The 16,149-nt window shown below is 44.7% G+C and overlaps 1 protein-coding gene across 3 annotated transcripts in view; it reads left to right on the top strand.

Annotated features, from left to right (window-relative positions):
• AKAP12 (A-kinase anchoring protein 12) overlaps positions 1–16,149 on the top strand; it is a 94,779-nt gene that overhangs the window by 75,346 nt on the left and 3,284 nt on the right. For 2 of the 3 annotated variants that reach the window (XM_025866328.2, XM_025866331.2), the window contains one exon: positions 11,039–16,025. In XM_025866328.2, the coding sequence (XP_025722113.1) occupies positions 11,039–16,017 (4,979 nt within the window). In that variant the 3' untranslated portion in view covers positions 16,018–16,025. Of the gene's footprint in view, positions 1–6,518; positions 6,652–11,038; positions 16,026–16,149 lie in introns of those variants that run through there. The other variant, XM_025866330.2, reaches the window with a different exon arrangement.

A 16,149-nucleotide genomic window follows, 5' to 3' on the forward strand; every position in this document is an offset into this window, starting at 1 on the left:
GTCAAATAAATAAATAAAATCTTTAAAAAAAAAAAAAAGAAGGTAACACCTAAAAGCTTTAATGATTCTCTACCAAAGTGGGATTTCTATACCATTCAAGTTTTCGTCTTGAGACATCATTAAAAATACTTTTTGTGTATTCTCACACAGGCATATGATTAGAGTCTTCTCCCAGAAAGGGGGAATAGAAATGCATGGTTTCTGTAATACTGTTTATTTGAGAAGGAAGAATTCTATGGTGTTGTTTACACTGATGGTGAGGTGGGAAAATATGTCAGCAAAACCATGTCCCGGGCAACATGGTGGGAAGTGTGGGGCTCGTGAGTGTGTGGACCAAGGTAAGGACTGTAGTCTTTTAAATGGCTTTGGGGTGTGGGGGGCACCAGCATCTGCCAGCTCTATCTCTCAGAGGCTTTTCCTGTTGATAAAGCAGACCGGCTCCCTTTCCAAGCCTTCTGTGATCTTTGACTCTGGGTGAGAATGTGGAGTTTCGAGCCCAGTCACCACAGCAGTGGGTAAATGAGCCCTGTGTTTGGACTTTATGGGCATTTGGGAATCTTGCTGGATTGATAGCAGTGTTCTTCAAAGTGGATAATTTGGATCATTCTAAATCCCCCATGAGTGATACTTACATGTTGTGTCAGAAAGGCCTACTCTAAAATCAGTTGTTTCTGGGGAAGGACTTGTTGGGTACCAAGAAAGTGCACCCCCGAATCAGTGATGCTTAGATGATCAGGCCTTTTGATTGTCCTCTTCTTATTCAGTCCGACAAATCTAAGATAATACTAGAGGGAGCTGATGTGTTGAAAACTATAGCAGAGGAGGTAAATTTATTAATGAAACGTTTCTGAGTCTGGTTGTGAATGGATTTTCCTGTGCGAATCTGGGGAGGTGAATGCGGCCCTTTCCTAGAAGGTATTATCATCACCAGCCTTCTCTGTCTCTCACCTACTGCCTCCACTGCAGCAGCAACCCTGCCAAACCGGGCCAGCAGGTTTGCTCACCAGGCTATGATCTTTAACTCATTCAGAACCAGCATGCAGGGGCGCCTGGGTGGCTCAGTCGTTAAGCGTCTGCCTTTGGCCCAGGTCATGGTCCCAGGGTCCTGGGGTTGAGTCCCGCATCGGGCTCCCTGCTCAGTGAGGAGCCTGCTTCTCCCTCTCACTCTGCTGCTCCCCCTGCTTGTGCTCTCTCTCTCTCTGACAAATAAATAAATAAAAATCTTTAAAAAAGAACCAGCATGTGGACAGCGCCTAAAAATGCCTGGGAAAAAGTTTCTGCTAACCACAAACTAAAACCCAGATGGGAATGAGGATGGTCTTTTCTGGAGATCTCCCCCTTCTGCCAAGCACCTGGGAAACGTACTGCATACTGCTGGCCTGGAAAAGCAGGGGACGGAGTGCAACACAGAAACAAGGGCTGCAGTCCTGTTTGACCCATACTTGGTCCAAAATGGGGTAAAGGGTCTAGATCCTCATGGGGTGCAAATAAAGAACAGGGGAGGGAGGGAGCCAACTAAAGATGTCTGTGCCCTGTTTTTTTCCTTAGTATCTATGTTGGGAGTCACAGAGGTACACATAGTACAATATGGCATTCAGCTATAGAGAATTTGAAAAGGCACCTAAGCTTTATGGATTGGTAGGTTTTTGCATCGTTTTCTGGCCCAGGTCTAGGAAATTTGCAAGGCTTCCTAGCCTGGCGGAGTTGAAAACTATTCAATACTGCCCTCTTCTGTTCAAACACTTGCTCAGGGGTTTGGACAGTGATTTATACACCTGAATGTTTATTGTAGAGCGTAATGATGAAAAATTGGACCAAGAAATTATTTACCAATAGGAGGACGTAAAAATAAATTTTGTGGCCATTATATCACAATTTTGAAAACTATTGAATAACTTAGCCAGAAGAAAACATTCTCGGGCGCCTGGGTGGCTCAGTCGTTAAGCGTCTGCCTTCGGTTCAGGTCATGGTCCCAAGGGTCCTGGGATCGAGTCCCTTATCGGGCTCCCTGCTCAGCGGGAAGCCTGCTTCTCCCTCTCCCACTCCCCCTGCTTGTGTTCCCTCTCTCGCTGTCTATCAAATAAATAAATAAATAAATAAATAAAAATCTTTAAAAAATACATTGATAAAACGTATGGTCTGTGATGTGAGGTTAAGATCCAATGTCTTCTACAACCACCACCCTCTCCATTTTTGTTGTTTTCTGTATTTTTATTAGTTATTTGCACCTGTTTATTCTTCCGAAGTGTTTTTTAATTGAAGTATAACTATAACGTTATCTTAGTTTCAGACGTACAACATAGTGATTCAACAACTCTATACTACATTACTTACTTCTCACCATGATGGTGTAGTTACCATCTATCACCATAGATTCCCTGTGATGTACTTTTAATCTCCATGATTATTGTATAACTGGAATTTTGTACCTCTTAATCACCTTTATTTATCTCGCACATCCCTGGGTGATTTTTTAAAACAGTAACTTTCAACTTAGAGAAAATTGCAAAAATAAGAAAGAAGTACAAGAAACATCTATATACCGTTTATCTAGATTCATGTATTGTTAGCATTGTACTTCATTTGCTTCATTATTTGTTGGAAAACAAAACAAACCAGCATACAGTTTCCTGTTATCTCTTACCTAGGCAGGAGATAGAAATTTGTCTGAGGCTTTTGAGGATAAGTTATCCACATCATTTATTCATACATAGTTAAGCGTGTCTTTCCTAAGAAGAGATATATTCCCTTTTATAACCATAATACAGTATCAGTGTCCTGTATTTACATCATTACAATAATTGTGTAGAATCTATCATCCTTATTGCAATTTTGTCAGCTAATTTAACAATGTCCATTTTAGCATTTCTTACCTTGCATTGTGAGATCCATCCGTGGATCAGGTATTATGTGTTACATTCTGTAGCTTCTTTAATCTGGAACATTTCTTTTTGTTTTCTTTAATAGTTTATTTGTCAGAGAGAAAGAGAGAGAGAGAGCACAAGCAGGGGGAGCAGCAGAGGGAGAATCAGGCTCCCAGGGAGCCTGATGCGGGACTTGATCCCAGGACCCTGGGATCATGACCTGAGCTGAAGGCAGACGCTTCACTGACTGAGCCACCCAGGTGTCCCTAAATCTGGAACATTTCTATAGTCTTTGTTTTTTTAAGACATTGACATGTTTGGTTTTTTTTTTTTTAAGATTTTATTTATTTGTTTGACAGAGACAGCGAGAGCAGGAACACAAGCAGGGGGAGTGGGAGAGGGAGAGGCAGGCTTCCCACGGAGCAGGGAGCCCGATGCGGGGCTCGATCCCAGGACCCTGGGACCATGACCTGAGCTGAAGGCAGACGCCTAACGACTGAGCCACCCAGGCGCCCCGAGACATTGACATGTTTGAAGCATTTAGCTCTCCTCTCCCCATTTCCACTGCATTCCTTTATGTTTATTTCTTCCTTTTTCACTTTAGGTTATGCATTCTTAGCCACAGATGCTGCTGTATCCTTGTGAAGGTTTTACACACAATGTGCATCTGGCCCTAATGGAGGTTGGTGTTAGGTTTTGCCTGGTTTCCCCACCCTTACAACTAGTAAGCACGTAAATATCCTGCCCACTCTCTCCCATCCCCCCACTTAACACCCATAGATTCTTGCCTTATCCAGTTTTTACCGTAATGGTTGCAAAGTGATGGTCGAGCGATCTTTTGACTATCTGAGTGGGTGAGGAGGATATATGTGTTCGTTCTTTTTTTTAATAGCATGACTATAACCATCAAAAACAGCTTTTTTATACTGAAATAGAATTTAAAGTGCTGTTTACATCAGACATAATAGCAGTTTTTCCATCTACTAAGAATGGGAGTTGACATGTCTCAATACTTTTCCTCGTCATAAATGGCAATTACAAATTATAAAATGTAATTTATGGAAAATAAAGCATTTTAGCACTTGGAAAGTATATGGAATTAATTTTTCTTTTAAAAAAGACAAACTTTGTTTTGTTCCTATTTAATGCTCCCCCTCCAGCCTTTGGCCCACCAGAGATGCCACACCCCTACTATGACTCTGGCCAAGTCTTGTGACCATTTTAAGAAAATAGACTGTTTTATTTATTTATTTATTTATTTATTTATTTATTTATTTATTTATGTTTTAACCATGCAACATTGTCTTTTATTATGTATGGGTTTTAAAAATTATTTCCTCAATCTCCATACACAGACAAAAGTAAGTATACTGTTTAACATACTGGAACTGGGAAATATTGACCATTGCCCAGAGGAGGGAAAATTATCCCTAAAACATGCTTAACCAGGAGGCCAATTCATCTGCCGACCTCCAAGAACATGGAGATGAACATCACAGACAGACCGTCTCCCATCTGAACCTTCATTCACCACCATTCGATAACCCTTCTTCAGGCCCAGATCAGCAGCCCATTTCTTGCCAACAGTCATTAAGTGTCCAAGAAGACGTTCGTCATCATCTTCTGCTACAGAAATCTGAGATACAGGTTTCTTGGGTGCCACCAGAAAATGAGCTGGTGCTTGAGGGGAAATGTCATGGAAAGCAAGACACTGGTCATCCTCAAAAATGACGTTGGCTGGGATTTCCTTGCGAATGATCTTCCCGAAGGTCGTGTCGCCACCAGGCGGCGATCCCCTCTGCCATCTCGGCCTCCCTCCCGCACGGCCGCCCCGGGGAGAAGCTCGAGAGGAGGGAGGAGCCGGGGCAGCGGGCAGAGGGCGGGGGTGCACTAGACTGTATTTTTTAGAGCAGTTTAGGTTCATAGCAAAAATGAGTGGAAAGTACAGAGTTCCTGTATGCGCCCTGCCCCCCCCACATGCATAGTGTCTCCTACTATCACATCTCCCACCAGAGTGATACTGATGAAGCGACATGGACATATTATCACCTGAAGCTCATAGTTGATTTTAGGGTTCACTCTTGGTGTTGTACATTCTGTGGGTTTTGAACAAATGATATAATAATCATACATATCTACCCTTAGAGTATCATAGTGTGTGTATAGTTGACCCTTGAACATCATGGGGTTAGGGGCCTACTAGTTGAAAATCCAAATACAAAGTTTGACTCCCTCAAAACTTAACTACTATTAGCCTGCTGTTGACTAGAAGGTTTACTGATAATATAAATAGTTGATTAACATTTTGCATGTTATATATATAATCCACTCTATTCTTATAATAAAGTAAGCTAGAAAAAAAATACTTTTAACGAAATCATAAGAGAAAATACATTTACAGTATTGTGCTGTATTTATTGAAAAAATCCACGTATAAGGACCCCCACATGGTTCAAACCCATGTTGTTCAAGGGATAACTAGTTTTGCTGCCATAAAATCTTCCGTGGTCTATTCATTCTTTCCTTCCCCGACCCTTGGCAGGACTGATTTTTTTTTTTTTAATTGTCTCTGGTTTTGCATTTTCCAGAAGGTCATATGGTTGGAATCATACAGTATGCAATCTTTTCAGACAGGCTTCTTTTCACTCAGTGATAATGCATTTAAGGTCCTTCCATATCTTTTCATGGCTTTGCTAGCTCGTTTCTTTTTAGTGCTGAATAATGTTATATTTTCTGGATGTACCATAGTTTATTCACTCATCCATTCATATAATGAACATCTTGGTTGCTTCCAAGTGTGTGCAATATGACTAAAACTATAAACATAGCTATAAATATCCATATGCAGGGTTTTTTTTTAAAGATTTTTTAAATTTATTTATTCATGAGAGACAGAGTGAGAGAGAGAGAGAAAGGCAGAGGGAGAAGCAGGCTTCCCGCCGAGCGGGGAGCCCGATGCAGGACTCGATCCCAGGACCCCGGGATCATGACCTGAGCCGAAGGCAGACGCTTAACCATCTGAGCCACCCAGGCGGCTCATATGCAGGTTTTTGTGTAGACATGTTTCCAACTCATTTGGAGCAGGGTTGCTGTATCATGGTAAGAAAATGTTTAGTTTTGTGGGAAAACTGCCAAACTGTCTTCGAAAGTGGTTGTACCATTTTGCAATAACCACATAACCATATTTGAAGTCCGTTTATTCCCCGGTTGGAAGTACAAGGTGAATTCTTCCTTCAAGCCCTAAGGCATTGTGACTCTAAGTGAGCTCTGTAATGGGAACGTGCACGAGGTACACAGTTTTTGTGCATAAACTCAAGAAATTAAAGTTCTTACAACCAAACAAACCATGCCATGTGCAGGGTCCCGCTATCCCTTGGGCCATCGCTATGCATTGCGATTTTGGAGTTTACCACCAAGCAGTGTTACAGATCAGAGAGGCAGCTCAGGAATCCAACAGTATTGAGGTCTAGCAGTTTGGCAGTCATTTAGCCATGATGATTTTCAGACGTTGGGTGTGCTTACGTTTGAAGAAACCCATTGGAGCGATGCACAGGACCCCCGGGGCGCTCTCCTTGCAGGCTTGTGAGGTCAGAGCGCTGGGCCCCTGGGCCACGAGGACGCTGTGCCCTCTGTGACGCACGCGGTGGCCCCCAGAGGGCGCCCTCGTCAGCGGCACCAGTGTCCATTCCGCGATGGGGCAGCTGGGAGAAGTCTGGGTCTCCCCCGCCCCTGTAGCGCTTCTCTGCCGGCTGGCGGCGCGCGATGCCCTGGTGGAGTAACCTTTGCTGTGAGTAGTAGCGCGCCCCCCAGCGGCGGTCCGCCGGGGCACGCGGCGGGCGGGTGGGCTTTGAGGGCCACTCTGAGCACCCAGAAGGCGATCTCCTAGGATTACCTAGGGCAGTAGAGACTGCAGACCAGTGGGTTGACCAGTTAGGATTTAACCTGTTTTTTTCTTGTGATCCTATGCCCCTCTTTACAGAAATGTGTTCAGCCCATATACCATTCTGTATTAAAGAGATGGTCTCAGTTTTGGTAGGCTAGCGGGCACTGTCAGTAGACGTTTCGTTCGGCCAGTTGGCGGCTGTTTGTTTTTGTCTCTCTACTTGTGACTGTAAACATTCCTCCAATCATACCAGAATTTAAGAAGTGTTTCAGATTGAAACAGATTTGGGAGCATGGAGGGAAAAGGGGGAGGAAAATGGTGTGTTTGACACCTATTTTCTCCCACTATGTTAGCAAAAATGTCTCGGCATTTTCCAGTGAATTTTAGAAAGGTTAGTTAATGAGTGTTTGTTTTTCTCTCATGCTTGCCAGCAGGAAGTTTAATTTATATTTGTGTACCTTTTTTTAAATTTTATTTATTTATTTAACACAGAGAGAGAGCGCACAAGTAACAGAGCAGCAGGGAGAGGGAGAAGCAGGCTCCCCGCCAAGCAGGGAGCCTGATGCGGGGCTTGATCCCAGCACCCTGGGACCATGACCTGAGCGAAGGCAGACGCTTAATCGGCTGAGCCACCCAGGTGCCCCAATATTTGTGCACATTTTTAGTAAAATTGTACTAGCATGGAGTTTATTATTGGGGTTTGACTTTTTTCTCTAGTAGTTTCAATGGTATTGTACACCTTTTTAAACAAGTCACATCTCGGGCGCCTGGGTGGCTCAGTTGGTTAAGCGACCGCCTTCGGCTCAGGTCATGATCCTAGAGTCCTGGGATCGAGTCCCGCATCGGGCTCCCTGCTCGGCAGGGAGTCTGCTTCTCCCTCTGACCCTCCCCCCTCTCATGCTCTCTGTCTCTCATTCTCTCTCTCTCAAATAAATAAATAAAATCTTTTAAAAAAATAAAAAAATAAAAATAAAAAAGTCACATCTCTGGGCGCCTGGGTGGCTCAGTCGGTTAAGCGTCTGCCTTGGGTTCAGGTCATGATACCAGGGTCCTGGGATCGAGCCCCATGTTGGTCTCTCTGCTCAGCGGGGAGCCTGTTTCTCCCTCTCCCTGCCGCTCCCCCTGCTTGTGCTCTCTCTCTGCCCCCCTCCATCAAATAAATAAAAATGTTTAAAAAAAAGTCACATCTCTTGTGTTACATTAAAAAGGTTTGGGGAAAGTTTTTTTCATGAATGTACTTTTATAATTGGTGAAATTAACAAAAGTATTTCAAGTTATTTATTGGGGAGAGAGAGCGAGCGAGCCAGAGGAGGGGCAAAGGGAGAGGGAGTGAGAATCTCAAGCTGACTGCGAGCCCATGAAGATCATGTTGTATATGTATTTCCAAATATATCTGTATTTCATATATTTATGGATACATTCTAAGTATTGGTATGGATACTATTTATAATTATTAAGCTTCATTTTATACTGTGGGTATTAAATATATAATTATAATTGTGTTAAGACCTTTTCTGTGATCATTTTAATTGACTTAGAGAAAATTAGAAAATTCATAGAAGCAAAACTAAAATATCACAGGGGCGTCTGGGTGGCTCAGTTGGTTGGGCATCCAATTCGATTTTGGCTTAGGTCCTGGTCTCGGGGTAGTGGGATTGAGCCTCGCATTGGGCTCCATGCTCTGTGGGGAGTCTGCTTGAGATCATTTCCTCTTCCTCTCCCCTTCCGCCCACTTGTGCTCACTTACTCTCTCTCTCTTTGAAATAAATAAATCTTTAAAAATATTTAAAAAAAAAATTTTTTTTTTTAAATCACACTTCTATCCCCCAGAGATCATGTGAGGGGCGTGTTTGTGCCAGGGGGTGGGGAAGGGTGGGTGTGGTGGTGGTGGGTAAACCAGAATGGAATCATACTGTATATACTGTTTGGTAACCTGCTTTTTTTTTTTTGGTCAAATTTCAACTCTTTTCTCTTCGGAAAAGTTCATCTCATCTAATCCTAAATCATAACCACTCACATTTTCCCAAAAAAAGCAGAAAGTGTCCTTTGACTAGTTTGCCCTAACTAATAACCAACTCTGGGACTGCATATGCCCAGTATGTCTTATTGTTATGCTTCTTAAATTTATTAATTTAGCACAATATCTCCCTCCCTTTGTTAAATCTCATTGATTTGCTTGTTTAAACCCTCAATGATTTGTTAAATTTCAAAACTATAGACAAATATAGTCATGTACCCTTGACCTAATTCACCAGTGACTGAGATTCTAGCATAGTCTCTCTCCTGCCCACCCCCCACCCTCAGTCTCTCTCCTTAAACTATTTGAAAGTTACTTGCAGACAGTCTACTTGGGTTTTTGTTTGATTTTTGTCCACTGTGACATTGACATATCCAGCCAGGCTAGTTGTCGTACTGAATATCCTTCATTGATTTACCTGATTGTTTGCTCACAGTTAGATTCCATGAAGCGTTTTTGGCAGGAGCCCTATAAGTGATCTGTTGGTCTTCTCAGTACCTCACATCAGAAGGCACAGTGATAGTTTTTGTTCCATTATTGGGGTTGTTTAAGTTTAAAGCAGTATGTGTCAGATTTCTCCACCGTCAAGGAAGGTTTTCCTTTTGATCTGTGTGTTGATACTCTAAAACTGTAGGTTTCCTGACAACTTTTCACCCAATGGTTTTAGCATTTCGGGATTTTTGACTGAATGAGTTACCTCAAAGATACTGGTAAAGAGCAGTTTTCTTAATCTGATGACAAACAGACAACTAAGCTTTTTCAAATAAGATGACCATTTAAGTTATCGCAAATCAGACAATTTCCTTGCTCTGCGTTCCAGTTCTTTCTGTATAAAAACTTCTCCCCTAACTTCTGTCTTTTTTTGTTTGGTTTGGTTCTGAATGGCTGGTTTTAATGGTGATATGACTAGTTCCACATTTATTCAGTCACAGCCACATTCAAAACAGTAAAACTCCTCATAACCACACTTGCCATGAAGCAGTGTTGCATATTATTTTATGTTGAACATAATGAGAAATGATTTTTTTACTTTTCTAAGCAATTGAAAAAGTCCAGTTCAGTTGACCCCACTGACGAACTGAACTAAAACATGGCTTTCTCTTCCCCAAATAACTATAAAAGAAAATCCACTTAAGTTATTTCATGTGAGTGGATCGTACTTGATGAATGACAAAAATACATCTTCAAAGACTATAATGCTCCACATTTTCACAGCCGAACAGCTGTTTACCATTGTCTTGGGAGGAGCCTATATGTAAGCGGCTATAAAAGGACCATTTTTGTTAACTCTTGTCCTTAATAATGTGAATCTTGATGCAGTAGAATTTTGAAATTTGAATGAGTGACTATAGATCAAAGTGGAAATTATATCTAAATTTATTGATTGGCACTTTTCATGAAGAAGTATTCCCTGTTCCCTGTTTACTTTTTTAGTATCACTCTTGATCCATGGATTCTTTTTTTGTTCAGTGTTTTGTAACCCCATCCTTGTCATTATTCTTATGCTTCAGTGTTTGTCTAGCAGGAGGCGCCTTCAAGCTGACTTCCTGTCTCCCTCTGATATTCCTCTCTCAGCTTTTGAGCACCACCTTTTTTTTTATTTTGTATTTTTTTTATTTGAGTATAGTTGAACTACAACATTACATTAGTTTCAGCTGTACAACATAACAATTCTTCAAGTTTCTGTGTTACACTTTTGAGCACCTCCTATATCTGTCAAGATAAATTGTTCCTTGTACTTTCCCTACCCCAGTCTGGAATTTCCCCATGCAGCTCCGGTTCGTTTTTTGGGACTTGTTAAAGAGACCACCAGCTAGTTGTCACATAGAATGCCCCTCCTTTAGATTTGTCTAGATTCTTTTGTTGTTAGTTAGCTTATTTCTCTAAAACGGGTTGGATTCTGGATCACAGGTGTGATGATTGATTCCATTTTCCGTTGCAGCAGAACCTACACCATCTGCTTGCCCCAGTTTAGTGATGTTGCAGCTACTTACATGTAACTAGTATTCTGGTACTTGAGCATATTAATTTTTCCTTCACAGGGAACGGAAGGAGCAGAGTAGTATCTGTAAACCTGAATTCTTAAAGGTCATTTGAAAGAAGTAGACGCTGCCTCATGGACTGAGATTTACAAATCCTGAGAAGACTGTTACCCTATCATGAAATTGCCTGACATTAAAGAAACTATTACTTGGTTATGTTTTTTACATATGTAATTTTTCTGAACCATAGTAATTTTATTCTTCTCCACCGCTCTCCTTTTTCTGTAAATAGTTGGACAGAGAGAGTCTGAAGATGTGAATGAAAGAGCCTCAGATAAAGCGATGGCTGCTGGCTCCGTGGTTGTTCAAGACATGGCAAAGGATGGGCAGGAGGAAGTGCCTGAAATCATCGACCAGATTCCTTCTTCAGAAAGCAATTTAGAAGAGCTGATACAACCTACTGAGTCCCAGGCTAATGATGTTGGATTTAAGAAGGTGTTTAAGTTTGTCGGTTTTAAATTCACTGTAAAAAAGGATAAGACCGAGAAGTCTGACACTGTGCAGCTACTCACTGTCAAAAAAGATGAAGGTGAAGGAGGGGGAGCGGCAGACGGGGCTGGTGACCACCAGGAGCCCAGCCAGGAGACCGGAGAAGCAACAGCCAAAGAAAGTGAACTAAAACAATCCACAGAGAAACCCCAAGAAACCCTTATGCGTGATCAAAGCAACACAGAGATTTCTCTTCAGGCTGAGTCTGGTCAAGCAGCAGAGGAACACCAAGAGGAAGGGGAAGAAAAACAGAAAGAACCCACCAAATCTCCAGACTCTCCAACTAGTCCAGTGGCCAGTGAAACAGCATCACCCTTCAAAAAATTCTTCACTCAAGGGTGGGCTGGCTGGAGAAAAAAGACCAGTTTCAGGAAGCCTAAGGAGGAGAAGCTGGAGGCTTCAGAGAAGAAAAAGGACCCAGAGCCAGAAAAAGTAGACACGCAAGAACAGGAAAAGACAGACGCCGCCTCTGAGAAAGTGGATGTTCCTGAGCAAGCGCACCCACAGGAGATCACCGAGAGTGTTAACGCTGCCAGACTGTCAGCGGAGTATGAAAAAGTCGAGCTGCCCTCTGAAGATCAAGTGCTGGGATCCCCCGAAGAGAAACCTGCGCCCTTAGCAACAGAAGTGTTTGATGATAGAGTAGAGATTGTTGCCGACGTCCACGTTAGCATGCCGGAGACCAAGACAGAAGAGGAGAAGGCGGAGGGAGAAGAAGCAGGAGAGCCCTTGCCGGCTGAAAAGGGGGTGGAGACACAGGCTGAGCTCGAGAAAGCCGCACCCGCTGAGGAGCTGGGGAAGATAAAAGAAGTGTGCGCCCCTGGGGGGGACTACGCCCAGCCAACTGACCTGAGCCCCGAGGAGAAAGCGCCCTCTGCACACCCCGAGGGCGTCGCGAGTGAGGTGGACATGCTGTCCTCACAAGAGAGAATGAAAGTGCAAGGAAGCCCTTTAAAGAAACTTTTTACTAGCACTGGCTTAAAGAAGCTTTCTGGAAAGAAACAGAAGGGGAAAAGGGAAGGAGGGGATGAAGAGTTGGGGGAGCACCATCAAGCTGCAGCAGAGTCTCCAGGTAGTACAGATGAACAGAAGGGCGAGAGCTCTGCTTCGTCCCCTGAGGAACCAGAGGAGATTACGTGTCTAGAGAAAGGCGTCGCGGACGCACACCAGGAGGGGGAAGCCGAGGAAGGGACTATTTCTGATGGGGAGAAGAAGAGAGAAGGTGTTACTCCCTGGGCATCTTTCAAAAAGATGGTGACGCCCAAGAAACGGGTCAGAAGGCTTTCTGAAAGTGATAAAGAAGATGAATTGGATAAAGTCAAGAGTGCCACCTTGTCTTCCACGGAGAGTGCGGCCTCTGAGATGCAGGAGGAAGCCAAAGGAAACGGAGAAGAGCAGAAGCCAGAAGAACCCAAGCGCAAAGTTGATACTTCAGTATCTTGGGAAGCTTTAATCTGTGTGGGGTCATCCAAGAAAAGAGCAAGAAAAGCATCATCTTCTGATGATGAAGGGGAACTGAAAGCAATGGGAGGAGACAGCCAGAAAGCAGATGATGCAGGAAAAGACAAAGACACAGGACCAGACACTGCCCTTGCCAGTTCCCAGGAACATGATCAAGGGCCAGGAAGCTCCTCACCTGAGCAAGCTGGAAGCCCCACCGAAGGGGAGGGAGTTTCCACCTGGGAGTCCTTTAAAAGATTAGTCACTCCGAGAAAAAAATCCAAGTCCAAACTGGAAGAGAAAAGTGAAGACTCTGTACCTGGGTCTGGTATAGAACATTCAGCGTCAGATGTTGAGCCTGGAAAAGAAGAGTCTTGGGTCTCCATTAAGAAATTTATTCCCGGACGAAGGAAGAAAAGGTCAGATGGGAAAGCAGAACAAGCCACTGTTGAAGATGCAGGGCCAGCAGAGGTCAACGAAGATGATTCTGATGTCCCGGCCGTGGTACCTCTGTCCGAGTATGATGCAGTGGAAAGGGAGAAAACCGAAGCACAGCAAGCCCAAAAAAGTGAGGAGAAGCCTGAGCAGAAGGTAGCTGTTTCTGTGTCAGAGGAGCTCAGTACGAGTCTTGTTCATGGGGTGACGGTGACTGTCCTTGACGGGGCAAGAGCTGTTTCCAGTGTTGAAGAGAGGTCGCCATCTTGGATATCCGCTTCGGTGACAGAACCTCTTGAAGAAACAGAAGATGAAGCCAAACCCCTATCTGGGGAGGTATTTGAAGGAGAAGTCCTTGCAGAGGAAACCTCCATTGTTACCAAAACTCTGCCAGAGGGTCAAGAGGCCATTGATGACACAGTTGTGAGTGAGGCGGAATTAACTTCGGAAGCCGTGACAGCTGCAGAAGGTGCAGAGGCGTTTTGTGCTGAAGAAGCAGCAGAAGCATCTGGTGCTGAAGAGACCGCCGACATGGTCTCGGCTGTTTCTCAGCTCACCGACTCTCCAGACACCACAGAGGAAGCAACACCCGTTCAGGAGGTGGAAGGCAGTGTACCAGACCTGGAAGACCAAGAGAGGCGGACTCAAGAGGTCCTGCAGGCAGTTGCGGAAAAAGTTCGAGAAGAATCACCGCTGCCAGAAGACATGATTCAGACAGTGTGGGAAGGAGGAGCCAAAGTACCAGAGAAGGTCGAAGAAGCGGAAGAGGATTCTCAAGGGCTAGACCAGAAGAAAGAGACAGATGGAGTGTTGGAAGTACGTGCACAAGAATTTAAAGCTGAGACTTTGACACAAGGGGAAGTAGTCCTACAGGCCACCCCAGAAAGCTTTGAGAAAGTTCTTCCAGTCACAGACAGTGTAGAGTCCAGTGAGCTTAGAACCACTTGTCAAGCTGAAACCTTGGTTGGGGTAAAATCAGAATTGATCCTGGAACAGGCTGTTGCTCCTGACTCAGCTGAAACCCTTACAGACAGCGAGACCAGCGGAAGCACCCCAGTAGCAGATCTTGAAGCTCTCCATGTAACACAGCAAGAGCAGATCCTGGAGAAGCACGAAGATACTGAGGTTGCTTCAGGTACACCATCCCAGGTCCCAGAAGCAGAGGCAGTTCCTGCACCCAAACAGGTGCCTCCAGCACCTGCTAGCTTTCCATCCCAAGAAGAAAATAAAGGACATTCAGAAATGGAAGAGATTCTAGAACATCCAGACAAAGAGATACCAGTGGAAACTGTACCCATTCTTTCAAAGACGGACGCGATTCAAGAGGAAGGCCAATTCACCGACAGGGAGAGCCAAGAGAAACCACTTCTCAAAGGCCCCGATGCATCTGCAGACCCCGAAACAACCGGCAGTCAGGAAGCGACAAGTGAAGCTGCCCTGAAAGAGGAAGCTACTAGAAAACCTGAATTTCAAAAGGATGACGGTATTGAAGTCCAGAGCCCTACACCATCTCCCGCACCAGTGGAGAGAGAGATGGACGCTCAAGGAGAGAGGGAGGAAATGGAGGCAAAGCCAACTCAAGCCACCGAAGAGGAACTTGAGCAAAAACCAGCTGTGACCACATCTGATGAGCTTAGTAAGCAGCTGGTGCAGACAGAGAGTGTGGCCGTCATCGGCGGGGAAAAGGAGGTTACCGCTTGGGAAGAAAGTTCTCCCCAGCTAGTGCAGGAGGAAGCGGTGCGCACAGAAGTTCAAGTCCAGAGCTCGGAGGCGTCCTTTACTCTAACGGCCGCAGCAGTGGAGGAGAAGGTCTTAGGACAAACTGTCAAGATTTTAGAAGCCGCTGAAACTCTGGAATCTGCAGATGCACAGTCCGTTCCAGAAGAAGAATCCTCTGAAAAAGATGAAGAAGCCTTGACTGCCCGGCCAGGGGATGTCGAGGTGCCCACAGGGACTGAGGCTCAGCCAGAGTCCGTCCCTGTGACCGTAGCAGCTGAGCCTGATGGAGGTATCAGTGCTGATCTGGAAGGAGATGAAGCCACACCCCAGAGCCCGTCCTCACATGAAGAGGACGGGCCGGCCGCGTGTCAGGAAGTCCAAGGGAGCGAAACAAGAAAGGAGGATTTAAAGGCCGAAAACGAGATTTCGAAACTTGAGACTGAGAGCAGTAAACTTGTACAGAATGTGATCCAGACAGTTGTTGACCAGTTAGTAAGCACGGAAGAAACGGCCGCTGATTTCCAGACACAGGCTCAGCCGATGCTCTCGGACACCCAGGAGGTGAGAGCGCACACTGAGACCGAAGAAGAAGAGCTTCAGGCTCTGGATGGAACACAAGCCAAAGAAGAATCCCCACTAACCACCGTGGAACAGACCCATTCTGACATTTCCGAAGCTGTGAGTGAAGCTTCGGCGGAGGTCGCAAGTGTTGAGGTAGAACGTTGCAGCGTATTTGACCAACAGCTTGAAGAGGCAGTTCTCCCGTCTGAGGAAGAGAAACAAACAACCGGGACCGAGTCTGTTTTAGAAGATGGTGATCGTGCCGGGTTAGAAGGAAGGATAGAGGAGTCCCTCTCTGAATCCCACGGAGATGAAGAAGGTGATGCTGTTGATGAGCCTGAGAACCAGCACTCAGCCCTGGAAGAGGCTGGGCCCCCAGGAGGCTTAAGCAAAGAGTCCCCGGACACAGATGGACCAACACCGAAGGAGAGGGAAGGTGGCCAGGAGGTAGAATGTCAGGAAGGAAAAGTCCACAGCGAGTCAGAAGAAGAGATCAAAACCCAAACGCAGGACGACACTCAGAAACAGGAGGGAGAACTGGCAAAATCAGAACCCACAGGATCCTAAAACATCATGTAAGCAAGCTTCCTTTTCTCCTAAAACAATCTTTTCCTCTTTCTTGCCATGTGATGGCAAAATTTGTTATTAGGGAAGCAGGAGTTTGAATCATTATGACTTTATGCAGAACGTTTAGTTGGG

The sequence above is a fragment of the Callorhinus ursinus genome, unplaced genomic scaffold, assembly GCF_003265705.2.
Source record: "Callorhinus ursinus isolate GAN/ISIS: 27379988/994484 unplaced genomic scaffold, GSC_fseal_2.0 scaffold6, whole genome shotgun sequence".
NCBI classification, from domain to species: Eukaryota; Metazoa; Chordata; class Mammalia; order Carnivora; family Otariidae; genus Callorhinus; species Callorhinus ursinus.